Source organism: Thunnus thynnus, chromosome 22 (genome assembly GCF_963924715.1).
Source record: "Thunnus thynnus chromosome 22, fThuThy2.1, whole genome shotgun sequence".
In the NCBI taxonomy this organism is placed as follows: domain Eukaryota; kingdom Metazoa; phylum Chordata; class Actinopteri; order Scombriformes; family Scombridae; genus Thunnus; species Thunnus thynnus.
In genome coordinates this window covers 18,967,238-18,994,053 of record NC_089538.1, presented here as the reverse complement: position 1 = coordinate 18,994,053, position 26,816 = coordinate 18,967,238, and the positions used below count along the sequence as shown (strand labels likewise).

Genomic DNA, 26,816 nt, shown 5'->3' with positions numbered 1-26,816 from the left:
GATTTAAAAACTTTAACACACAGAGAAAAGAGAGAAAGAAATAGTTCAGCTCTCATTTGAGCTGATTTCAGCTGGCGGAGGAGAGGAAATTCTTCCACTGTGAAAATATGACAACGTCATGTCTGTCTCTCCATCCGCAAGAATGTGAAGTGTGCTGTCGGTAGGTTTGCAGGCATGCACGCAAACACACACACACACACACACACACACACACACACATTCACACACACACACACACACACATTTGGGAGTGTTTTGGCTTGTGATTCCTTTGCGGCTGGCTAGACGGTGGGTTCTTGCCAAAACTGGTTGCCTGGTTGTTAAAGAAACAGTGACTTTTAGGCGAGAAAGAGACCATCTTCAACTGTCAGTAGGTTTGAATAGGTGAAAAGGAAGACGTTGCCTGGTCAATATTAGCTCTGACACACACACACACACACACACACACACATACACACACACACACACACTGAGAGAGTGGGGTGTCTGTTTCTCCTCAGCTCTTGACAAGTTGTTGCTTTGCTTTTATCTCAAAAGGCGTTTAGTAACAGCTCTAACTTTGGAAGGCACGGAGACGTGGAGGACAAGGTAAAAAAACAAAAAACAAAACAAAAACACCCCTTTCTCCGCTCTCATGTTCCTTTTTTTTGTGTGTGTAATGATAACACGGTAATACTCGGGTCATCCGATATTAAAGTACCTCCGCCATGCATGTTGAAGCGACGATGTCGTGCATGACAAACATGAAAATAAACAACATCTAAAAAGGAGGGGATGGAATTTAAATGAGTGAGTGGAAAACCCGGTGCAGGGATTCTTTCATGCAGATGAAGATGGGAAGGGGAGGAAGCAGAAGGGGTGAAGCCTCATTTTCTATTCATGAGGTTTCATGGCCTTTTTTTTCGCTTGTCGTGCCACAGCTCTGCGTGTGCGGGTTTTGCTGTGAGTCTAAGCGTGTGTGTGTGTGAGAGAGCTACGAGCAAGCCACCTGGGGGCCGACACACACACATATTGTACTGAGTCAACATCCCGACACTCCACGTTAAAAAAAAAAAAAAAAGAAAAACAAATAAAAAGCATGCTAGTGAGTGTATGAGGTGTAAGTGTGTGGTTGCACACACACGCGCACACACACACTGTGAGGAAATACGATGTTCATGCGGGAGGGTTTAGCAGGTTGGAGGAGGTAAGCAATACAGTATGCAACCCACCACCTACAATGTATGATCCTTTTGTTTTCTGCGACACAGGAGGGAGAAGACAACAACAACAACAACAACAAAAAAAAAAAAGTCTATTTAACGACTACAGTAAACTGTGCAGCTTCACTCTTGAGTTCAAACACCCACATAGTCAATTCACATGCTGTTAACTTCCAGCTTTACACTCTGTAATGATTTTTAGTAAAGCGTGGCCAAGGTCGTGTTCTGCTGAGGCCGTTAAACGTTACAGTTTACAGTGTTTGTGTGTGATTTTTTTTTTAATAAGATTTCTTGAGGCAGAAAAGCACCGCAGGTTGCCAACTTTTCAGTATCACTATGTGGCAAAAGTACCTGTGGTTTAGTAAACTGTAAACCGGAGCTGCAACAAATGATTACATCAATAAATCTGTCAGTTGTTATTAGGGATGCACCTATTCATGTTTTTATCTCCCGATTCAGACGCTTCGACTCAGACGTCTGCTGCTGCTGCCGACCCTTTGCTATCTTTTTTTGGCTCTAAAAAAAATTTAGTGACAGTGAATTTTATGGGAGGTCGCTGACTAGAAACTGTATTAAAATGTGGATCCGTCACATCAGAGGCCGATCTGTGTGAGAGATCAAACTGTTGCATGTCCGGTTGTTATTTTTGATGAATGAAATGTCAGAAAATAGTGAAAGAATATCAGCTGGAACTTCCTGCTACTTTTAAAACTGCTTGTTTCATCTGATCGGTTGTCAAAAAACCCCCAAAATTCTTCTATTTTTAAAAAAAAACTTATTTACAATGATAAAAAAAGCATCATACCTCACATCTTGTAAGCTGTAACCAGCAAATGTTTGACGTTTTTGTTTGGTAAATCACATAAATGATCAACTGCTTGTCAAAACGGTCGAATCGATAAGATATCTGACAGGAAATGAATCAACAAAAATAATGATATATTATGATTTAAGTCCTTTTTCAAGCAAAAATGTTGAATTTTCTCTTCTTCATGCTTCTCAATTGTAAGAATTTGCAGCTTTTCTGTATTTTCTGTCATGGTAAATAAAATATATGATTGTTTTTTGGACTGTTGGTCAAACAAAACAAGACATTTTACAGATCAAAAGACTAAATCGAGTCAATAATCAGCAGATTAATTGATGAAAACAACTGTTTCTTGCAGCTCCGGCTTCTATCTTTTTAAGACTATGATTACAAAGAAGATAAAACAAGCAAATCTACATATTTCTTAATGATAGTGAATTTTAAATGACCAGATTAAAAAGCAAAATTAAATTAACTTCATGTGTGTGCCTCTCTTAGACCCTCGTAAACCGTCGGGAGGATGAAAACCACGATTCTTTGTGTTCACAATTAGGTAAAAAAAGGCAACTTTATCCTTGACAATTAGAAAAAAAACAAAACATGGAGTTGTTTCCCTCGTAGCGATGCCGTCTTGTGTTTTTTAAGCTCTTTGTTGTTTTGCGGCTATTATTGTTTTTTATAGTTTCAAGGTCTTTCATTCGTTCGCGGTTGCTCGGGGGTTTTCGAATCCACGTGACGAAAACTTGCATCAGGAGTGTTTAAGCAGCTCGACTTAACACACATCAGCTTGTCGTTGGATCTATAACGAGCATTTAGAAGTGAAAGAGAAAGCAGGAAAGTGAAAGAATCAATCAAACCAGAGGGGAGCTGCCTGGACTCGAACAGTAAGATCAGGTTAAACGCGATGGTTGTTTGAAATAAAAAAAATAAAAAAACGAGCGAGTGGAGAGTGAAGAGAGAGAGAATGAGTGAACGATTGGTAAGAGGAAGGAGGGATGGAGGAGGAGGAGGAGGAGTACAGTTATATGTAGGGGGTGAAATAAGGTGTGAGTGGATGAATGAAAGCACAGCGAGACCACATGTAGTGTCGAAGAAGGTGAGAGAGAGAGAGAGAGAGAGAGAGAGAGGGGGAAGAGCGAGAAAACGAGGAGAATCAGAGAAAGTGGAAGTGGAGAGGTGAGATGTACACTGACCTGTGAGAGGTCTGGGATGTCACCCTGATCTATTCCAACTTGCTGTCGTCAAAAACAAACAAAAATCAACAAAACAAAACAAAACAAAAAAAAGGGGGGGGGGGGGAAAGGTAGGTGGGATAAAAATGGAGAAGAAAAAAAAAAATAATAAAGAGAAGGGAAAAGGGGTTCATTTAAAAAAAAAAAAAAAAGAAAGATGAGAAAAGAAAACAAAAAAACAAGGGAGTCATTACTTCATGCAGTGGCAGTGTCAACATAAACGACAACAGAAATAAACAAGAAAAAGTTTTCCGACATCTCGATTGGCCGACGAATCGACCAATCCTCACAGTGAATGAGCATGATGACTGAAACAGTGATATAAATATGCCTGACCAATGAGGGAGAGCGAACGAGTGGATGATGATGTGACACTGAAAAACACTTATAAAAAATAAAAAATAATAAAAAAAGGACAGTTACGCCAAAAATCACCTGGGAAAAAAGGACTCAGACAGATAAACATTTGTGTTGGACATGTCGACCTCTTCGGACACAGATAAAGAACAATAACTCCTCGACTGTTTAACAATCATGAACATGGCCTTGGGAGGTTTTTTTTTCCTCTTTCTGTGAAATACATTTTTTATCATCAGCTTTATTCATGGAAAACAGTGATAATAGTTGATAAAAGTTGCATTCAAATGACTTTAACGATGCCGTTCTAGACGTCTTGCTAAGATTTGTTTTTATGGATTTTGTTTTCGCATCTTTTTTCTTTCCCTGAAAAAAAAAAAAATCGACAAACCGGGTGAATCCAGGTCTGAGTTGTTGATTTCAATAATTAAAACGTCAGCCACGGAGGAAATATAATATGAAGGACGTGAGCAGAAAACACTGAATTAAATCCTCACCATAACTGCTTTTTTTGTGCAGCTTTCCGATAAAAAAAACACCAATATATACACTCAACATCTTGATATCTAAAGCTTTTCTATCAGATTGACTGTCTGCCTTTAATGGAGACATGTAAAAAATTAAATTACGGTACACTATTGTCACTATTTCTGCTATATTTTTCACAGCAAAAGCACCTAAATTAAAACAAACTGACTATTTGTAATCGCTACGCTAAGCCGGCTAAATTCGTAAACTTTCTCTCTCCAGTTTGACCCTCCGTCCAGACTAAAACTGTGCTTTTCTTCTCCTAAAACAGCCTCCAGAGTGTGTTAACCTGTGTGGAGATGTGCAGGGGAAACTGAACTTTGTATAAACGCTAGCATTTCATATGAAGAGGAAGAAGAAGAAACAACAACAACAACAGCGGTGACGTACGGCTTCATGCGAGTGTTGTTCTCTTTATTGTCTACCTGGACAGCTTGTTTACAGTTAAACGTCGTTATCTCACTGAAATGTCACAAAACCAGACACAGAAGCGGTATATTGTTCCTTCTTCTGTGCCTGATTTGCTCATCTGTCCTCTGCACATGCTCAGTTGGAGGAGAAACACCCGTTTTGCCGTTTTAATATAGATGAAAACTGCATTTTAGAATCTAGCCGGCTTAATGTAGACGTTCAGTCTTCAAGGACTTATTAGATTGTCGGCAGTGCATTATACCTACATCATTTTTACAGCACAAGGTCGAAAACATCTATAAATACAGATACTGTATCACATGTTCGCATTCATGTCACTTTTCATGGTACTAGCAGGCTGTGAAAGTGCTTTTCCTGCGTTATTATGAAAAAAGTCGACTGAATCTACTGAGAAACTTGTCAAATTAAGGATTTAAAATGTACCGCGCGGGTCTTGTCACAGTGAGGATGTCAACAACGCATGCTTTGAGTGCTTTTAAGGTTGATTTTTTGAAGTCTTAACGTCCCTTAAAGTGCTGTATTAAGAGAGGCTGATCCGAGTAATACTTTAAATGGATGGTATATGTTTAGAAAACCTATTTCCACATCAGAGTAAAGCTTTAAAAAAAAAAAGGCCTTGACACATTTCAGACATGGAGAAACTCATTATTAGTTTACTGTTTCTATTGTTTTTGAATTAATTGTCCAGGGAGCTCCTCAAAACCTAATTATAATGAGACAATGGAATTTGATTTGGACAATTTATTTGAATGTACATTAATAGAGAGAGAGTGAGTGAGTGTGAGCCACCCGTGTAGTTCTTGCGCTGACGTTACAGTAGCTGATTCTCACTTGTTTCAAGTCTGCTGAAACAAAAGGAGGGAAGGGGGAAAAGGGAAATAGGGTACGGGGAGGGAAAGAAAAAGAAAGAAAGAAAGAAAGAGGGATGATCTGTGGGCGCCGGGCGAAGGAGAGCCACACGAGCATCCGTCTTTGTCAGGAGAGAGAGGGAAAGAGAGAGGGAGTAGGGGAGGATTAGATGGAGGAGTGTGGGGAGCGGAGGGATAGGGAGCTAATGGAGCGCCTAACCACATCCTCCATCTTGGGGTTATTTTGGGTTTATATATGTATATGTGTGTGTGAGAGAGTGTGTGTGTGTGTGGTTGTACTGTATGTGTCAGTTGTTGGTGACAAGGAAGACAGGAAAGAGAGAGGAAAAAGGTAAAAAAAAAAGGTACTTTGAACGGGAGTTGCACTTCCAAAAAAAAAATCCAGGGGTAGAACTTAAAAAATACTGAAGAAATCCTGTCTGTGATGTGTGTGTGTGTGCACGTTTATGTACATCTGTGAGTGCAAGTGTGTGTGTGTGTGTGTGTGTGTGTGTGTGTGTGTGAATATACCTCGGCCACTTTGAGGAACTCTGACAGCTTCGTCATCCTGTAAAGAAATTTCTTGTAGATGTCCAGAGCATCTTTACACTGGTTCTTCTTCATGTCAAAGTATTTCTCTGCAGAGACGGAGGAGAGGGTGGAAGAGGAGGAAGATAGAAAGAAAAAAAACAGATAGTGATGATGAAAGCGGAGGGAGGAGGGTGAAAAGGCCAGGAGTGAGCGAGATGAAGGAGAAGAGGAGGAGGAGGAGGAGGTAGCGTTAAAGGAAGTGAGGAAGGGAGAAAGGAGGCGGGAACAATCAGTGCATGACTTAGCAGCTACATGACAGCTTGTCAAAACCTTCTCTGCTGCCGTGACAACCAGAGTTGGTGCACAGGTGTGTGCGTGTGTGCTGCTGTTGTGTTTACATATCTGCCAGACATGAGCGAATGTGTGTGTGTGTGTGTGTGTGTGTGTATACGCACAAAACAAACTGTAGCTTTTACTTTCACCTCATCATTTCTGACACATCCGGGAGAGAGCGAGCATCAGCTGGCTGTGTACAAACTCGCTGTAGGTTGTGTTTATCCTGTGTGTGTGTGTGTGTGATCATATGTGTGTGTGTGTGTGTTACCCAGTAGGTTGATGACCCCTTCATTGTAAGCAGCAAACAGCCTTATGGAGTCTTTGAAGAGCAGCATGAAGGCTGAGTTGATCACTCCGTTGGTCAGCTCATTAGGGTTGGCCTGCAGAGCACAGAGAGAGAGAGAGAGAGAGAGAAAAGTAAGACATCTCTATCACTTCTTTCAACATCTTTCCACAAAAAAAAAAGGAAATATCTCTTTCAAACATCTGTAAACATGTTTTTCCACGTTGGCATGAAGCAAACACATCAACACATACAAAGCTATTTCATTTAAGTGCACAAACACATAGAAACTTCAGCTAAAACTTCAAATCTGTCACCATAATATGCTTCTTTTTACTCCATCAATAATGACAGGTGACAGAATAGAGTCTCTACTTTGCAAATAACTTTGACAAGCATACATTACACACACATATATACAAAACACAACAACAACAACAACAACACACACACACAAACTTAATACCTGGAAATCCAGCAGAGCATCCAGCTGGTTCTGAATGATGGGCAGCGTCTTAATCAGCTTCTCTGTGCTCATGGTACGCATCACACCGTCGATCCTGTACACAGATAAAACGAGAAGCAAACACACACACACACACACACACACACAGAGAATTGTAGCGGGCACCTTGTTGGGGGGGGAAATTCTGATGCAAATGTTGATGCAAATTAGGAAATACACGACAAGGAATGAATAAGTGATGAGAAACTACGGGGAATAAGAAGAAAAGTAATGTTTTGCATAGTTTCCTCGGTGATGTGAAGTCTTTACAGCTTCTTGAAGTGAAAGGTTTGCAATAAATGGCGACTGAAACATTTTTTTTTTTTTTTAAATAATCAATGAGATGCTGCTCGGTAGAATCAGCGTGACAAAGGATTCGGTGTCATTTCACAGCGGTAGGACTTTCTGAAATTGAAATGATCTTCACAAGAAAAGACGCACCCACTGTCACTTTCACACACAAGTCTCCAACTTGGCAAGTGTTGTCATTAGTTGATGCACTGAAATATTACATTTATTTTGTCTTATACATGTACAATAGCTCACATTAAAAAAGGAGTGCTTTGACATTTTGGGGAAAAGACGCTTATCTGCTTTCTTGCCAAGAGTTAGATGAAAAGATTGCTCCCAACTCTTAGATCTGTCCGTTAAATCTTAAACTACAGCCAGCAGCTGATTAGCTTAGATTAGCATAAAGACTGGAAGCAGAGGGGGGAGAAACAGCTAGTCTGGCTCTGACAAAAAAAAACAAAACTTCTAGCACCTCTAGAGCTCACAAATTAGCATGTTATATGTTTTGTTTATTTGTTTAATCCGTACACAAACAGTAATATAAAAATGACATTTCGTCGTCTTACGGGGCTGGAGTTTAGAGTGATTTCCTAGAGTAGCAGCTGGTTGCCTGGCAACCTCGCGATGATGAAAAGACTTTGGGAAATCACAGCATCCAGCCAAGTGGCAGCACATAACCTCCCTCTAGAAAAAAACCACAACTTTTAAGCTAATGGGCTGCTGTAGTGCACAGATATGAGAGTCGGAGCGATCTTCTCATCTTATCCTCAGCTAGCGAGCTAATAAGTGTATTCCTCAAAAATATCAAAGTATTCCTTTAAAGAACAAAACAAATTATAAGACACTAAATTGAGGTCAAAGATTTCTTAATTCTTATGTTTTCTAAAATGCTTTCACACTGGTTCATTTCTTTGTTTAACCCAAACACGCTTTTTTTTTCCTGCAATATTTGTGAGCCAGCGCCCTGCGACACAGGAAGCTTCTAAATGAAGTAAGACGTTTCCTGTGTTGTCTAAAAACATCTTCACACAATACTCTACTATGATAGATACTGAGTGTTGACATCAAAATGAAAAGATTTTGAAGAGGAAACAACCTCGGCTGTCTTGTTTCTGCCTATTGCTTTTCTCTCGCTCTAGTGCCAAAAGCTAAACACTGTATCCTGGTGTGTGACGAGATGAGTTTGAAATGATGAGTGCGGCTGTCGTTTTGTGTGTGTGTGTAACCTCTCTTACCCCCTCTTCATCTTGGTGAAATCCACAGCCACAAGTCTGTAGGACATGGCCTTTTCATTCAGGTAACGGCTGTATCTTCTGATGAAGGTTGACATGTCATAACCTTGGAGGGAGAGAGAGAGAGAGAGAGAGAGAGAGAGAGAGAGAGACGAGCGGGTTGGAATGAAGGAAATATACAGAGTGTTTGGTTTGAGTCGGCTGCAAATGATTGTTTATTTGTAACAGCACCATATGGTATAATTTAAATCAAATAATCAACCGCATTGAAGTACCGATTTGGACTTCTAAACACTTTCTCTCGATTGTCTAAAACATTCTGGTACCCCGTGTGTTTGTCCTACGAGGCAAATCCTGCCGATCTGCTTCATTAAAAACAAATCAAAAGCAAAAACTATGTGAATTATGTTCACAGGAAGTTTGCAGAGAGAAGGTGAAGTGTGCTTTACCTTGCAGAGCTCCCTTATCCAGGAAGTTGTTCAGGTTAAACAGAGTGTTTCTGGAGGCCAGGTACTGGATGAAACGCTGCGATAAGACAGATAAAATAAATAAAGAAAAGTTAAAGCTCTGTGAAAGGAAGGTTTGAGATCCAAAAATAAAAATCTGAAACAGCTGTGCGTTCACAAGACAAATAAACCTTAATACAACATGACAATTTATTGGTTCTGCTCATTAGCTGTAAAACTTTGTTTGTAACTTTTAAAGAATGTAAGAGAAGAATTTCCAGGAGCTTTATTCTCTTTGGATTTGTTGTATTTTGGGATATTTCTGATTGTGAAGTTGACGGTTTGAATACTGGATGAGAAAGACAACGATCATGAATGATGAACTATTTCCTTTCCTACAACAACCAAAACACTTCACCCAAAATTACCCCAATGGAGACTATCGGTAACCAGCGGCAACCGACAAGTTTCAGTGCATTTACATGCACTTAGGTGATCGGTTTACAGTCGGCTTCCTCGAGCTGATTTCTTAAATGTCACATAAACAAGAAACCTGGTTTCGGTTTGTGGTGGTGAATTAGAGAAACTTGATATATATGTATGCATGTGCGTGACAAAGACTTCAGACAGGGGAAGTATCAGACTGTCTGATTCATTACACAAAGCATAATAATCCAAAAATAGTCCAACTAAAAGGGAAATTCACACAAAGTAGCCTCCTGTAGTCTAACTAGATTGGTTGCCACCAGTGAGAAGACACTTTTGCTCTTAATTTAACTTTATAACTTCATAATTTTATTGCATATAAAGTAGCTGAGGCTGATGGGAATGTCATTAGTTTTGTAGGTTTGGTCAAAAACCAAACCATTGGACAAATACAAATTTTGAAATGATGATGATGCCGCCAGATAGAAAATGAAGGGACCACCAGAGCTATTATAGTTCATACTGTGGGAACATGAATGTTTGTACCAAATTTCATTACAATCCATCAATAGTTGTCAAGATGTTTCACTCAAAACCACAAATGTCAACCTCATGGTGGCGGCAGAAGAAAAGTCAGGGAATCATCTAGGAAACATGAATATTTTGTAGCCAAACTAATTAGGATTCATCCTCTGGAAACCAGGAATGTGTGTACAAAATGTAATGACAATCCATCCAATAGTGGTTGAGACATTTCACTAAAAAAACCAAAAACAAAACAACCCCAAGGTGGTGGCAGAGGAAAAGTCAGGAGATCACAAAAGTCAGCTGACTTCATCCTCTGGGAACCATGAATGTCCAGTAGTTATTGTGATAATTCAGTCTGGACCAAAGTAGTGGACAAAAAGCCCATCTACTTTTATTTTAAATATTATTTAGATAACTGAAAAGATAAAATTGCTCTACTGAAACACACATGCACACTGACAGTTGTAATAGTTTGTGCTAATTAGCCAACAGCTAGTAAGAAAAAATGATAGGGTTCATCACTGACATGAAGTCTGAAGATGTTTTACAGCACCGAGGATTAAATAATACTTTTTACGGTCTTAGAATTGTGAAAATAGTGAAAGTTCTCTTTTCCCGTGGTTTCCGAGGTCAGAGGTCGGCTGCAGAACACGAACCTCGGAGCTGCTGGGGGATTCGGGTTTGTTGATTGGGGAAACTTCAGCGGGGAGGAAGGCTTTAACCCGTGTCTCCCCGCTGCTACGCCTGCTGCTTCAAATGCTTTAACCTCCACTGCTTGCATCACCTCAGGCTGCTTCTCCTTATGTTTAAAAAAAAAATTTAACTTTTCCTCCTGCTGTTTCTTTTCCACTCATTTATAAGGACTCCTTCTGAGTAACACACATATCTGGTAAGGGAAGACAAATGGCAAGAGGAAGTGGTCAAAAAAGAAATTAATTAACCTTTGGGAGGAAGCAGAAGATTGGCAGCATAATATAATGACTTCTTACGTAATGACCCCTTGAAAATGTTAATGAGATTAAATATAAAGCTAAAACCGTCTCTAGAAAGGGATGAATCATGTCATTGCTATCTTTTACAGACTTTTTTTTTTTTTTTTTTTTTTTGGACATACCTGTTTATATTTCAACGTTTTTCCAATGCTGTGTAACAGAAACCCTCCGTCCTTTCCCTTCCAACTCTTAAAACACTAGCCGCTTGTTCGTTTTTTGACGGATCTGATGTCATCGAGCAGGTGCTGGAAGATTCTTACTCGCCGTTTTCCAGGAAAGCTTTTTGTTGAGCGTGCCTGCTCTTTCTCCAGCTCCACCTTGACTCACACTTACACATCTTCATACTCTCAACACCTGGGAGTTTCCCCCCAGTACAACCTCTGTATTTTACTGTTGGGCAGTAAGAAGCTCCTATGGAGTTATTCTCTGCTTTTTGAGTGTGAGTGCACCTCGATGTTAAGATATTAATGATGAAGTGAACTTTATTCTTGGTGGAGCTGGAGATTCAGTATATAGTGAGAGCTTTAGAAGAGCTTTGGTCCCTGAGCAGGTGTTGGTAGCTCATCCATATTTCCAACAAACTAGCAGCTCAAATTCAGGTTGGCAACTCACATTAAGGACTTGTCACCTACTTCAGACTTTCTATTTCTACTAAATCTATTTTCTAAGCAGCATATGTGGGATCTGTATTATAAGCTACAGCCTTTGGATTCAAGAATTTCACAGACCTTGGGCTAAGCAGAGGAACTATGTGCTTGCTTGCACATAATGTGGAAAAAGACGACTCCAACCACATTCAACTTTAAACTCACCTGAAAACACATCTCGACAGGCGTCGGTGTTTGCTCGGCCTTGAGCTAATGCCATTATATAACTGAAAAGTGGATTTTTTTTTTTTTCATGTGGTAATGTCAGATGTGTTGGCTGTTTGTTGGCCTTGTTCGGTTCGACAATAATTTGGGATATGTTTGATTTTATTCGAGCGCCCTAATAGCTTGTCTTCTTTTGACAGATGGTGTTTGTCAAGTTGGAGAAAAGTTATAGTTTGTATTATGTGTCAAATTATGCAATGCTGTTATTCACTTACTGAATTTTATTTGCAGTTGTGGTGTAACTGTCTTTTTATCTATGAGGACAATTCTCCTCATTGTTATGTCATGTTTGACATGTTTTTCATTTACTTCTACAAGACTACTGTTCCTTTATGTTCTCAGTAACTACAGAAAGGATATAATCCATTTGCAGTAAAAAAAAATATATCGAGACTACAGACCTGAGTTGGATACTAGACTCAAAAGATTTGAGACTTAACCTTGACTCATGTGTAAAGACTCAACCTTAGCTTGTATTTCACCCTCGTGAATATCTCTGCTATCTCGTCTTCCTCGCATCATTGAATAACAGAGTGCAGAGGAATAAGTCTCGGCCATCGCCCATGCTTTGGGGAACTCGGGCCTGAGGCTTCCCAAAAGCATCTTAACGTTAAGACCGTCTCTGTCCAACTGACTTAAAATGATCTGAGATTTGCCAGTTTGCCAATTCCTGACTTGGCAGGAAACCAGCCCTCACTGGCTGCGTTGGAGCATCTAAGAATCTGTGTGTGTGTGTATGTGTTTGTGAGTACAAATATGCTTGCGGGCATGTGTGTTGGATTCAGCTGCACTGACACATTTCCAAAGGCTCTGGGACTGTTTAAAAAGGCATAAAGAATCAGATTTTGTTCTTGTCCTTTTTTTTTTCTTTTGGTGAGTGTGTGTGTGTGCTCGCTTGCTCACGCTCTGGGGACAAAGCTCTGTTCACACTGTCACATGTAGGGAATCAGCCCACATCTAAGGACAAACATTGAGTCCCAGAAAGTTAATCATTTATTTTAAAGGTTTTAGGTTAAAATTCTGACTGAAGTTAGAGTTCAGATAAAGGTAGGTTAAATCTGCACTGATCAATCTTTTATATTAGCAGTGGATCAAATGACTACGTGTATGTGAAAGGCTTGTAGCGACAAACCCACAGAGAATTTAATCGCCGACTCTGCTGTTACCCACAGTTTCTGCATCTTTCAGCTTTACTGGTTTGTTTCACTCTGAACGCTCTCATCAGTGTCGTTTCCAGCAGCAGCAGCAGGCGACTGTATCCGTGAAAAAGCTCTGATAAACCTACTGAACGCTACACTTAGCAGTTAGCAACTAAAGGGCAAGTATTTCCTTCAGCAGTTAGAGGAAACCACAAAAACACAGCTAGAAGGAGTGAATATTGGACACAAACATGACTTCAAACTAATGCGACTGTTTGCCCTCACATTTGCCAAATCAACTTTATTAGGGTTGCAACTAATGATTGTTTTCATTACTGATTAATCTGCTCATTATTTTCTCGATTAATCAAATTAATTCTTTGTCTATGAAATAGTGAAAATGCTCATTTTATTTCCCAGACACATCTTTAAATGTCTGATTTTGTCCAAACAACAGTCTAAAACCCAAAAATATTTAGTTTGCCATCATGTTTGACAAAGAAAATCATTAAGTCAAGCAAATGTTTTAGCATTTTCACTTAAAAAATCATTACAATTATCAAAATACTAAGCGATTAATCGGCTAATCGTTGCAGCGCTAAACTTTATATGCATTAATATGTCATTAATATGTGTTTACAGCTTGTTTTCGCTGCCCTGAATGGCCCAAAATATCAGTTAATGCAGGTTTAAGGTGAGAGTAACCCTCCAGGAAAATTAATATAAGTAGTGCTATGACTCAAATAACTTTTTGATTGATAAGAACATCTATATTAGATAGAGCTGCAAAGATTAGTCGCTTAATCGATCATTTGATCGACAGAAAATTAATCAGCAACTATTTCATAATTGAATAAGTAATTTTTCAAGCAAAAATGGCAAAAATGGCAATGACATTCACTGGTTTCAGGAGCTTTTCTTGGTCATTAAACATTAAAAATAACATTTTAGGATTTTGAACTGTTGGTTGGACAAAATAAGACATTTGAGGACGATGCTATGATGGGCATTTTTCACCATTTCTGCAGATGAATCAATAATAAAAATAATATAATGAAAGAAAATAATGAAAATGCCACTCACAAATAATTCTCACAGTCCAAGATGATTATTTCAAACCAAATAATCAACTTACAATGATATAACAGACTCAGTGTTATCCACTGTGTGTGTGATAGAATAAGAGGTCAGATGAGATGCTGTCTGAAGTTTTAGGGTAAAGAAATGACACTTTTGGGACTGAATTGTGAGTGTGTGTGTGTCAAGTTTAACATTCTGCCTGTGTCAAAATAAAGCCAGGTTAAGACAGAGGAGTGTCAAGAAGATGGTCACAGATAAAGTGACAGAGGAATGTTGAGTAGATGGTCACAGATAAGGAGACGTAGGAATGTCGAGAAGATGGTCACAGATAAAGAGACGGCGAGAGAAGGAGCTCATAAACTTCATAAGCCATCTGTCCCTGCCTCTTCTTGTGCGCGGAATACTCTACTTCCTCATCAAAAAAGGTCCATCTGACGAGAGCCTGCGTTTTTTCTCCCTCAGCCTCAAATATAAAAAGGCGGAGGCAGGCAGAGAGAACCCACACACACAAAAAAAAAAAAAAACGCATGGATATAGTTAAAAAGGAGAAAATCTATAAAAGGGGCAGAAACAGAGAGGGAGAGACGGAGAGGGAGAGAGAGGGAGTCTCAGAAAACCCGCTGAGTCCTAGATTATTCAGCGCAGACGGTTCCAAGAAAAACACGCGGTTTCTGAGAAGAGATTCAGATTTTGAGAAAAAGGTGTAAGAATAGAGAGAGAGAGAGAGAAGATGTACAGAGATAGTGGAGAGAGAGGGGGAGAGTAGGTGAAGAGATGGAGAAGCACGTCGGCTCAGCTTGTCAAATAATTCATGTTAGCATATCGGAGAACAACCTCATGTATTATTGATACATTTAGATCCTGGCCACTCCCTGCCTCTCTCTCTCTCTCTCTCTCTCAACCTCAACAGTGAAACATAGCTATACATAGAAGCTACCAGCATCCAGCTTTCACCCGTCTTCTGTCTTTTTTCCTCCTCCCCTCCCTTTCTTTTACCCTCGTTTCTCCCATCTCCCTCCTTCCACAAATTGGCGGTTTCCGTAGTAACCAAACACCATGGCCTCAGCGCTGACCTGAAGTGGTTTTTCTTTTGTTTTGTTTTTTTTGTTTTTTTTTTTGAGTAATGTACAGGTTATGTAGCGGAGAAGCCGAGGCTAGGAGCTGCAGCGGACTTTTAACAGAGAACATGACATGTGAGTGTATGTTAGTTGACAGGTTTTTATGCTTCCTCTTCATTCTCAATCATAAAGGAACGTTAAAATAGAACTAGGCTATAAAATCTATATTAAAATACACTATATAGTCAAAAGTATGTGGACATCCCTGTCTGTTTACTTTTGTCTGGGGCTGTTTTGATAGTTCACGCTGGTTCCAGTTAAAGAGAATATTAATGTACCAAAAAAAAAGAAGCAAAGTTCTGCATTGGCAGGGGCGTGTACCAGTGAGATGATGAAATATGTTTCAGAAAGTCCCCTTTGAGTAACAGATCCATGAGTTTGAAGGCTTATCAGACACCAAAACACTGCACAGCAGTTAAAGGCATTATGAGGGAAGATTCATTTTTACTTTCTTGTGTGACGATCTCAAGATAAACAGAAATACAACATCCGTGTAACAAAAGAAATCTACCCGGAATGTGTGCTTGGATGTATTTGATTGGTCGACACAGCGGTCGGATAACGTTTCATTGCTTTGTGGCAAAATGATTTTATTCAAAAAGGGGGGACTGGGATTTTCCACACAGTGCTTTTGTCTGTCAGAACCCCGCCCCAAGACAATAACACTCTTCCAACTTTGTGGCAGTTTGGGAAATGGTTTTCTCAGTTCGGTGTGGAAGAGCTCGACTGGCCAACACGGAGCCCTGACCTCAACCCCGCCCAACACCTTTGGCATAAACTGGAACACTTCTGCGGCTGAATGGGAGCCAATTCCTGCAGCCAGGTTCCAAAATCTCTCTCAACATTTCTGGAAAGGCTTCCAAGAAGAGTGTAGGTCGTTAAAACAGCATGTTAATGCCCACAGTTGTTAATGGGCATCAACATACTTTGTTCGGGTGTCCACATACCTTTGGCCAGGTAGTGTAAATGATCAGATTTAGCTCATGTCATTTTGGATTGGTTTTAATATTATGTTGGTTTTGTTAACAGTATAACCAGTTTAAAGGAGCAGTGTGTAGGATTTAGAGGCATCTAGCGGTGAGGTTACAGATTGCAACCCCTCGACCCTCCTTTTTAAGCGTGTAGGAGAATCTACGGTGGCCATGAAAAACGTGAAAGACCCCCTCTAGAACCAGTGTTTGGTTTGTCCGTTATGGGCTACTGTAGAAACATGGCGGTGCAACAGGGCAGCCTCCATGGAAGACCCTCTTTCTATGTAGATATAAAGGGCTCATTGTAAACTAACAAAAACAAAACGATTCTTATTTTCAGGTGATTATACACTGATGAAAACATACTTATGATTATATTATATTCCATTTCTGCCAAGTCTGTTTGCTAGATGCCACTTAATTCTACAAACTGAACCTTTAAAATACTGAATCATTGACTCACTGGTTGTTTGAACTTCTGGTTGTGATTGGTTGTTGTAGCTCTCATTTACTGAAAATTGCAGTATTTGTCAGAGACGTCCAGTAATTTGATGAATTTTATTGCCCGGCTTTTAGGCTGAAAGAGAGTAATCACCCACTAATGGAGACCATAGATTAAGAGATGAAATTTGGCCTATTTGCCCAAATAAAGTTCTAACTTTTAGTATTTTTCTTCCACTGTTCACTTTTCTCCCAAAGGGAGTAATGAATGGAAACTCGAGGGTGAAATCCAAACTGCTTCCAAAACAGAAGTACGTAATCAGCCCAGAGAAAACTGTACTGACTGACTTCAGATCTTTTTCATCTCTCCTCCCTTTGATATTAAAAAAAAATAAATAAATAAAAAAATCACAGACCAGCCTGCTTGGTAAACACGAGTGTGCTGCGTGCAGCTTACTGACGTCACACAACATGATATCTGGGAAGTTGAAACAGTTATCGCTCGGCCCTCTTTGGACTTGCCAACGTGTACACAGAGCCAATGAACAACCAACATCTTCTACAAGCAGATGAGTTATTGATCCTGCTGCTGAAATTCTCTGTTAGCTTTCACAGAGTGTACAGCTTCTTTTTAGGGACTCACTGTCTCGCTCAGGGACGTGTATTCTCTCTCTCTCTCTCACCAGTAACTCCAGCTGTATCTTTGTGATCTTTTATATTTTTTTACAGTCAGAAAATATCTGAACAACACTTCACAGGGATAAAGAAAGGGTCAGTTAGGCGATGTTAGACCACAGGGGGATTCATTTTTAGCTGGTGTGCTTGATTTTTTTTTTTTTTATATATATATATATATATATATATATATACAAAAACACACCGCATGCACGAAATCGTCAGAACTGACTGCAAAAACCGAGTTCCTCTGAAAGGTGATGACTCACACGAGAAGAATGAGTCGTGATCAGGCTGGGTTGAATGAAAGCAGCTCTTATGCAAGCGGAGAAACAGACACCGACACACAAGGAAACGGACGTGTGGGACAGATGCAGACACATGTGCACACACACACACACGAAAGCTAAAATACACACTTGGCTGCTTTCGACTTGCCTAAATCCTGCCTGGGATTCTCCCCTCTTCTTCTTCTTATTCTTCTTTTTCTTCCTCCTCCTCCCTTTCCTCATCCTCCTCTCTCTTCCTACGTAGATATTTCTCCTCCTCTTATGCAATCAAACCATTTAGCCTCTGAATCCAATCTGATTGTTAGAGTAAGAGAGTCACAAAAGAGATGCTGGGTGGGTGTGGAGAATGTGTCTACACTAAAACGTTTTGTGTGTACACATCCTGCTTTGACAATACCTTGGCGTGTGTGTGAGTGTGTGTGTGTGCAAGGTGACAAGGCTAATAGTGTGTGGGCTCCTGTTCTCAGGGGAGCAGTTGTGTCTTGCTGGTGGATGAGTGTGTCTGTGAGGTCAATGATGCAGCCAAGCAACATGAGTCATCATTTGAAACATTAATGCACACAGACACACACAGACACATACTGGATATTAATACAGCTTTCTCTGTACAAGTTCAAGTACATGTTCCCACCCCCCCCCCCCCCCCCCTCCACGCTGACATGTACACATCTGACAAAACAAAGTCCAAAGATCAGGTAACAGGAATTCTCTCTCTTGTACATCATCCAGCCTCAAATCAGATCCAGTCTCAGTGAACTTGTTTACTGTATCAGATGCAGGCTGTGTTTTGGTTTATTTGTATTATAGGATGGAAATAGAGTTGCAAAGTAGAAGTTATTTTTGGGTATCCTGCAAGTCAAAAAAAGTCAAATTTATTCTCTGCATACACAATAAAAAGTCCTCTGTTGCCGGCGCCGCTAACAGCTAACAGAAGCTAAAGATCATTCTCTACAGGACGAAACTAATTTAAATTGCAGTGTTTTCTTACCAAACAACGCAACAAGCTCTCATTCTTTGTAATTCTATTATGCGTGTCTATATATCAAAATGTATGCTTGACAGTCTCATTAACCCAAACAATCACAAACCACATTCCTAAATAATGACCCAATGTACACACGGGTGTGCCACAACACAGTTAGATCTGATAAAATGCCATTAGGGTTGAGACATCTGGTAAACATACAGTGTATTAGACTATAAGTACGCAGGTTCTTCTTTGTTGTTTTGTTCACAAGAAGCAGATTTTGCTAAACAACTGTATTGTCCACTGAATCTGAAAAACGCCAGGATTTTGTCATGTGTTTATATAAAGATGAATTAACTGGAGAGACGTCTGGAATCCCATTGCTTCTGTGTTACGAAATCACTTTAAACCAGAGATCTAATGCAGTGAAACAGCTAATTGTAATGTTTTAGATGCAATTGTATCGAGGGGTGGCAGCAGCGGAGCTAATTACAGTACTGCTAATTAAACCAGGCAGTTGAAGAGAGACGACTGGATGGAGTAAAACAACGTCTCACAAGCGGTAGCTTTACAGAAGAAGTGTGTAACCAGGGAGCGAACATTAGAGGAGGAGGTGCCCTACAAACAAGATTATCATAGAACAGCTAAAAAAAAAAAAAGCTAAAATACTGTAATACAGGTTGTTGTCCTGGATGAGCAGATACTTTCAGGGGTGGGAAACTCCAGCTTTCAAATAGTTGCCCTCTAAACACTCAGACATTGTCCTCCTGCAAATGTACAGCAAGTTATGGGGACAAATTGTGGATTTCATAAAAGATGTGACCACAGTTATGTTCATTATGATATATAATCTTTCCTTCCTCGCATGGCACATATGCAGTTTACAATGATGATACAGTGGCAGATTTACCATTTAAAATTATTAGTCAAATCTAAAATAATTGGTTGTTAATTTCAGAGAGAGGAAGACAAAAAACAGGCTTCTCATTTCTAGCCGGAAACCGTCAGTTTAGTAGAAGATTATATCGGCTCTATCTAGCTGGCTACTAAAGATAACGATAGCTTGGTAGCTGAATTGGTTGAAAACGTCGTCTCTAGCTGACTTTTAGAAGTTTCAAGCTGACTTGTTTTAAAAGGAGAATCTTTATAAATGGGCCCTAAAATACGCTCTTGATGACTACATTCATGATTTTGTGCTAAAACGCTGCTAATGCTACTTGTCCCAGACAAAAAGTCAATGTCTTAACCAGCTGATGATTCATGTAAAACAAAACAGCATTTTTCTTGTATTGCAGTGTAAAGCTAGTTAGTCATGGTCTAAAATTAGACTTATTAGGTTTGAATATAGCCTTGTATGGTTGCTTAGCTTGTTTTCACTTTTAGCATAACAAGCGGAGGAACTTTTACGCTGCGGACTAACCAATGTGTTTGACAAACGTAATGCTAAATTGGGTAACTTTGCCTGGAGTTTAAACTTCCCAAAGTCCAATAAAGAGCAGGACAGAGCTGCTAACGTTACCCTAAATCCTGATAGCACCCAGGAGCAGCTTCCACACAGTGGGGGAATACTGCACAGTGGATGAGCTGGTCCTGAATGGGTTTTTTAAGTAATCTGTAACCCCACAACACAATGTAGTAAGTTAATAAGGTACTTCTTAACCTTGGAAACAATGCTGTGTTACTATTGTAGGAAGTAAGCTAGTTAGCCGGAAATGCTAAAGATTAAATCTTACATTAGAGCCAATAAATAACCTGTTTAATCTATTCCTTACACTTCTGTTGTAGCTTATTTGGATTTGGAAACGTTAATTTCAGTTGCTAAAATATGACTGGATACTCACTATTTTTGGGGAGAGGCGTTTAGCAAACAGGAAATTAAGTAATTAAGTACAAATCAGACCAGCGCTGTGTCAGCAGATAGTCCATATCAATAACCCGGACACAATAAAGCAACAAAAATAGATTCAGACATCCCTGACTAGGAGAATCTCTATTGAGTTAGTTGTACCCTGCAAGTTTCTGGTTGGCTGAGCCTGCCGAGCCCAGTAGGACAGCCACACACACACACACACACACACACACACACAAACACACACACACACACACACACACACACACACACACACACAATACTTTCATCTATTGATCACACAGATGCAGCCAATTTACTAGGGTTGGAAAAACTTGTTTATCTGCCTGAAGGAGCATAAGGAAGTGTGTGGTGAGTGTGTCTGTTCATCATGGGTCACCCTGGAGTTTTTGCTATTTAGATAGGATGTTTGGGTAGCAGAGATAAGCAGGAGTCCATCTGGAACACACACACACACACACACACCCATACACACCCACACACACACCCACAGACACACACACACTCAGACTGTTTTCATGCACTGCAATCTTTGCCTCTACACTAATCATCTTTATATTTGCCAGTAACTGATTGGAAGCATGTGTGTGGTGACTGTGTGTTTGTGTGTGCATCCAAGCTCTTCAGATTATCACGAATGACCCCTGTTACAGTCAGTGTGACCTCGCACACACACATACACACGAATAACATCCTCCCTGTCCGTACTCCCTTTGGCACAGTGCTTTAGTCAGCAGATTTCTACACCTCTTTTTTTTTTGTCTTTCATTTTCCTCCCTTCTTTTCCTCCTCCCTTCTTGTCGTATTTTCTTCCAGTCTGCCTCCTCTTTCCCCGCTCAGATGTCTGTCTTTCATTATATCTTGCTCACACCATCCTCGTTTAAAATCTCGCTTAAATGCCTCCGTCTGTGTCCTCGCTCTCCCGGCGGAGGCGAGGGGAGTGTAGTGATGAGAGTGCTTTAATGACGTCACTGAAACGAATGGGCCGTTCGCTATCTGGGACACTGGTGGCTGCGAGGTGGGTTAGGGGCAACGACTCGCACTGCAACTTTACACTGCCGTAAAAGCACACAAAACGATCTCTCACACACACATCTTACTGTCCTCTCCCTCCCCACCTTCCTCCTCCTCCTCTTCCTCCTCTTCCTCTCCCAACTTTTTCTACCTCACAAACACGCTCACAGAAAAGGAAAGCGGCGTGTCCTGCTACCATCAGCACTTTCCCCCCGTGTCCTCGCCAGACCGTCCCTGTCTCCTCTCATGTCCTTAATGACTCTCACACTCTCCCGCTGTCTACCCTCTGCTTCGCTCTCTCTTCATCTTCTCCTACCCTCGCCCTACCTTCCTCGCTTTCCATCCTATTGCTTTACTCGGTTTTGATGCACAGAGTCGTAGTTCTGTATCCTGATTCCTGATGCACTGAGGTACAATCAATCAGACAGTTACAACTATACAGTCCTGGAGGAAGAAAGGATGATTGGTAGGTATTTTTGGGGACTTGGCGTCCTTCAAAACAAACTCCCAAAAGGGGTTTCACAAGGCTATGTTATACCGAAACCTCGTGGTCTAGCAAATCTTTGGGCTGTGACATTCCTTGAAGTCACACTACACTGAGGAAAAACAGAAAACTGCGAGGGCTATTAAAAAAGCTATTCATCTTAGAAAATATTTAAGTCTGACAGGTTAGGGTTGCACAGGTTCGATTTTCTGCTGTGTTCATTTTGACAAAAGTATTTATTCTTACTTACAAAACGAAATTTGGGGGGTGAAAGTGTTACCCAGTATTGATTGTTCAACACTGAAAAATACTACAGCCTGAGCTGAGCTTTTGAGGCTGATAATAATAGATACTTTTGCATTTATGCAAGCAAATAACATTAACATTGTGATACAGTATGCCTAAGTACAGATTACTGTCATCTTTACAATCATAGATCACAGTATGTGTGCTGTAAGATCACAGGAATTTCAATAAACTTCAACAACAATCACGGCTTGAGGCTAAAGCCAATGTGGACGAATCTTTAAGTGCAATACCACTAATGGCCACTAGATGTCGACTCCAATCGACTCCCATTCAAAAAGCGTCAACTTCTCTCTAGAAATATTAAGCCAATAATCTTTTCATTTAATTATATTCTCAATCACTACATTCAATCCCTCTAATAAGTGTGCTGGTGGTCATTTGGAAATGATTGCTCCGTAAGCGGAGCGTGTTTCTACAGCAGGAAACGCAACACCCTGCACTCCATATTGGGAAGGTACTGGCGCCAAATGGAAAGCAGCAACTTTTGGCTTTAAACTGGCTCCAGTGCAAACCAATGGGCGGCATCACACCTTACCACGTCCATCTTTATATACAGTCTATGGCGATAACCTGATTTAAACCAATAATATATATTTCTTTAATTGTAGGATAACTAAATCAGCTTTAAAAATTTCAGTGCATTAATCACCAATTTCATAAAGAGGTTCTGATTCACTTACAGTCAGATTTTAAGCTCTAGTTTGTAGAGTGTAGTAACGGGTCCTGTCAAGTGTCTTTATTGCTTAAGTCTTCATTTGACCGCTGTTTCTCAATGCGAATACAATTTTCTATTTCTTGGCAAAAGTTGACTTATGAAACTCTTGATCTCATAATATTACATAACTTTCAGTGTTTAATTCTTCCCTGGATACATAAAAAAAAACATGTGTGCAGTTGTACATAAAATAATTTTGTTTTGAGTTTGTTTTTGAGTTTTTAATAGTGTAAGCCTACACTATGATGATTTTATGTGGAATTGAGTAACGTTCCATGAGAAGAGTGTGTTTTTGAATAAACATACTTTAATGCCTGTTAGTAAAATATAATTTGACATCTATTTTATTTGGAAATCTTGTTTTATAGCTGTTGTGCAGTAAATATTGCTTATTGGAAACCAAACTAAACAAAGCTTTGCCACTAAATATCTCATTACATAAAGTAAACAGGGAGATAAATCAGTCTTGGAGAATCAGCTGCAAGAAATGCTGGGGGAAGAATAGAAATTCAAGCGGATTATGTGTCGAGTACCCATTTAAAGAAGTGCTTTTAGCCTTTAAAAGATCGATTTTAAAATAACTTCCACGTCTATATGATCCCATTTCTCCCTCATCCTTATAGACTAATTTCTTATACTGTCAACGTCTACATCTTTTAGCCATTCTTGTATTTCCATGAACCAATGCCCCCAAATGTCCTTACTTCCCCTACCTTTCCTCTCTAACCTTGCTCAGGTTACTGGGTGGCCGAAGCATCCACGCTCCCAGGAGAGACCCAGCAGTCTGAGTTCTCCTGTCCAGAGATAGAGCTCCCTGGAGGGGATAGAGAGGATCACAGCTGCTGGGATTGAGGGGGCGGAGAGTGGCTATCTTAGCCATTGTTTGAGGTTTCCTGCTGGATTTGTTTTTGGTACATGTTGGCCTATCATACAAAGGCTTGGAAGCAGAAGCACAAGCTGACAAATGATAACAACTAAGACAATGGCTAGACAAGGAGCCTGGACCAAATAACTCCAAGTAATATCCCAGTTTGTAGGTGATCCTCGATTATAACTCAAACTTTACTGCATTTGTTGGTTTTAACAGTCTGTATCGGCCACCCACAAGTAGCAACAAATGAGGTGCAAACTCCAGATCCTGCAGTGGTGTTTTTTCTGAGATGTACTCTTTAAATGGCTTTGTACCAGCACAAAAGTGAAATTGTGATCAAAGATATTGACTGACTCTTGATCGCTCCTAAGATTCAGAGTGTCACTGGGGAGTGAGCCAGGATTGCTTCTTGGCAGGGAGGAAAAAACGAGAGGTGAACAATTGAATGAGTATCAATACTGGCCAGTCACACACACACACACACAAACACACACACACACACACACACATATATATATATATATATATATAAAAAACGCCCTATTACTCTAATCACCATCCCAAGCCTTTTAACAAATATGGCAGCTGAGGCAAAGAAGAGATATTAAAACTTAATTCACCTGCTATTTACTCTGAATGTTAAATTCCCACATTTGATTTGAAAGCATGCGCTGAATATATTACCAGGAACAGCAGAATAAAATGAGCTGCATTTAAAACGGCTGCATTTTGCTGACATTCAGACCGACTTACAATAGATGCAACAGCAGACTAGGTATAAATATTACAGTACTGATTAACATTCAGTTGGTGACCAGAGGCTGGCAGGAGATGCAGATGCGCTTCTTAATTTAACCTGAACTACATGTTTTTGCAGTTTGTTCATAGTGAGATATCATGCTGTCCTACATATTTGTGCTGTTTTCACTGCCAATGAACTAGTGAAATGGCAAAAAAGCAATAAATCTGTTCTGCTAACACTCATGCTATCAATATCCATTTATCTATAACCCAAAACCGGCTCAGTGAGACTATGTATCCATGTTGTCTTTGGTGAGATGGCTGCCATTTAATGTCTTGTGATGTATTCATGGAATTAGAGCTGAAATTTTAAATATTGAAGGTAAAAACTAAGGTTTCCTTCTCTAACTCTTCCTTTCTTTACCTTTCCTAATTCCTTCTTTGCATCCTTTTTCCCCTTCAGTACTTCTCCTTTCCTTCTTCTTTCTCAAATACCTATTATTTTGTGTTGTAATTCTGTAAAAATATCAGTTTGTTCCCTTGATTTTCATTCTTATCAGTGCAGAAAAGCCTCTGAAAGGAAGACACAGAGTAACGAGACAGAAAAACCCAGATAAATGAAATTAGTTTAGGCTTAGCAGCTCTTTAAGGCAGGGTGACCCAAGAAAATAAAATTTCAGGGGTAGAACATCATATCAGACTGACAGGCCGATATGAAATATTTAAAGTGACGAATGTCAGCTCCCTGAGTCAGCTATTCGAATGCTTATACCCATTGTAACATCAACAATTCTGCGGTAGGCATTAAAATTGAATTACCTGGCATACAGCCTTTCAAAAGTCTTATGCATCCGTCGCTTCAGCTCCTGTCCACAAAGCTGTCTGACGTGCATGTTGCATGTTCTTTACTATCTGAGCTTTCGTTAAGAGATTGTACGAGTCTCCAGAGTGCCGGGCCGAGCTGGAACCGGTCAGCGTGTTGATCTGAAAAGGAATGTACAGTCTATTGACCCCAATTCTGTGGGTCTGTGGTTTCTAATTTTACGGCCAGATTTCTCTCAGCTCTGACTATAATGGATGGGACGGCCATGAGGGAGCAGGGACACCTGGCTGCCGAGCCTCAGTCAGCACCGCTGTCCTGACAGGCCTGATGAATGCGGGCTGATGAGTACACACTCGCTCTACTACAGCCTGGAGCCTCACTCTGTCTGTGGGCGACCAGAAATGCAGCGCAGTAATGTACTGCAAGTGTGCTTCTATTAGGGTTTTACAGTCACTCTAGGCTATATGATATTGGTAGTTTCCACAATTAATAATAACTGGATGGCAACATATTAACACTAAAACATTTTAAATTTCCGTTGTGCTTGAATTATTAGTCATTTTAAAGCTCTAATATACTTGACACAGAGTGTTGCTCTATGTTATTTATCTATGTAGCACCATTCACATTTTATAACCTTAGCTTGAAATGTGAAAAAATACAATGTAATTACAGATCCTAATATTGTTTCTGTTCTGTATTGCAATATTATTTCATCATTCAGAGTGCAGATAGTTTATCCAAAAAAAAAAATAAATAACAGAAACATGACTGCATGTTTGGCTCAACAGCTGACAAAGATTACATGAGTCTATAAAGAATTAAAAATGATGAAAACACAATACAATCAAGCTACATTAATATAAAATAAACCCTTCATTTTACTATTATAACATACAGTGAAGGCATACCGGTTGTGATCTCTGCACACTCGGCTTGTTATGTTGCAGAAATTAAGAATTAGCACAAGTGTTGCAGTCATTATGAAGTCATTTAAGGTGAGATATCAACATCAACAAGTTTCAGTGTGACAGTGACAACTCAAGAGATAAATCAACTTACACATCTTAGGAATACCTCTAAACCACTTCCTGCTACTCTGCAGTGACCTACTTAGCGTGATTTGGTTTGTCAAAAACGGGAATTTCCACAGCTTGAGCAAATATTTATCATACAGTCCTCTGATGAACCGATGTCTCTTTGACCTGCGTGTGAGGTCTCGGCTTATGTAAGCGCTTTATGATTGAAGTCTGTCTAATTCACCTATACCACCTACGTATCATCTAATTCTGTCCAATTCTCTACATTACTATTTTAACATGCACTCATGTGTGGGTGGGTGAGTTTAGACGCTTCTTTCGTGTGCCAAAAACACAATGATCTCACACCCAACTCTTCCTCTTTTCAGAGGAAGTTTAGATTAATGCAATAAACAAGTACCCGACAAAAAGGAAGCGTT

At 39.9% G+C, this 26,816-nt stretch overlaps 1 protein-coding gene across 3 annotated transcripts in view; it reads right to left on the bottom strand.

Moving 5' to 3' along the window:
• Nucleotides 1-26,816, bottom strand: part of si:ch211-200p22.4 (phosphatidylinositol-binding clathrin assembly protein) — an 82,426-nt gene that overhangs the window by 30,463 nt on the left and 25,147 nt on the right. For 2 of the 3 annotated variants that reach the window (XM_067578971.1, XM_067578973.1), the window contains exons 3-9: nucleotides 9,035-9,110; nucleotides 8,589-8,691; nucleotides 7,024-7,117; nucleotides 6,543-6,654; nucleotides 5,939-6,045; nucleotides 3,204-3,245; nucleotides 1,219-1,239 (exon numbers count right to left, since the gene is read on the bottom strand). In XM_067578971.1, the coding sequence (XP_067435072.1) occupies nucleotides 1,219-1,239; nucleotides 3,204-3,245; nucleotides 5,939-6,045; nucleotides 6,543-6,654; nucleotides 7,024-7,117; nucleotides 8,589-8,691; nucleotides 9,035-9,110 (555 nt within the window). The remainder of the gene's footprint in view (nucleotides 1-1,218; nucleotides 1,240-3,203; nucleotides 3,246-5,938; nucleotides 6,046-6,542; nucleotides 6,655-7,023; nucleotides 7,118-8,588; nucleotides 8,692-9,034; nucleotides 9,111-26,816) is intronic. The other variant, XM_067578972.1, reaches the window with a different exon arrangement.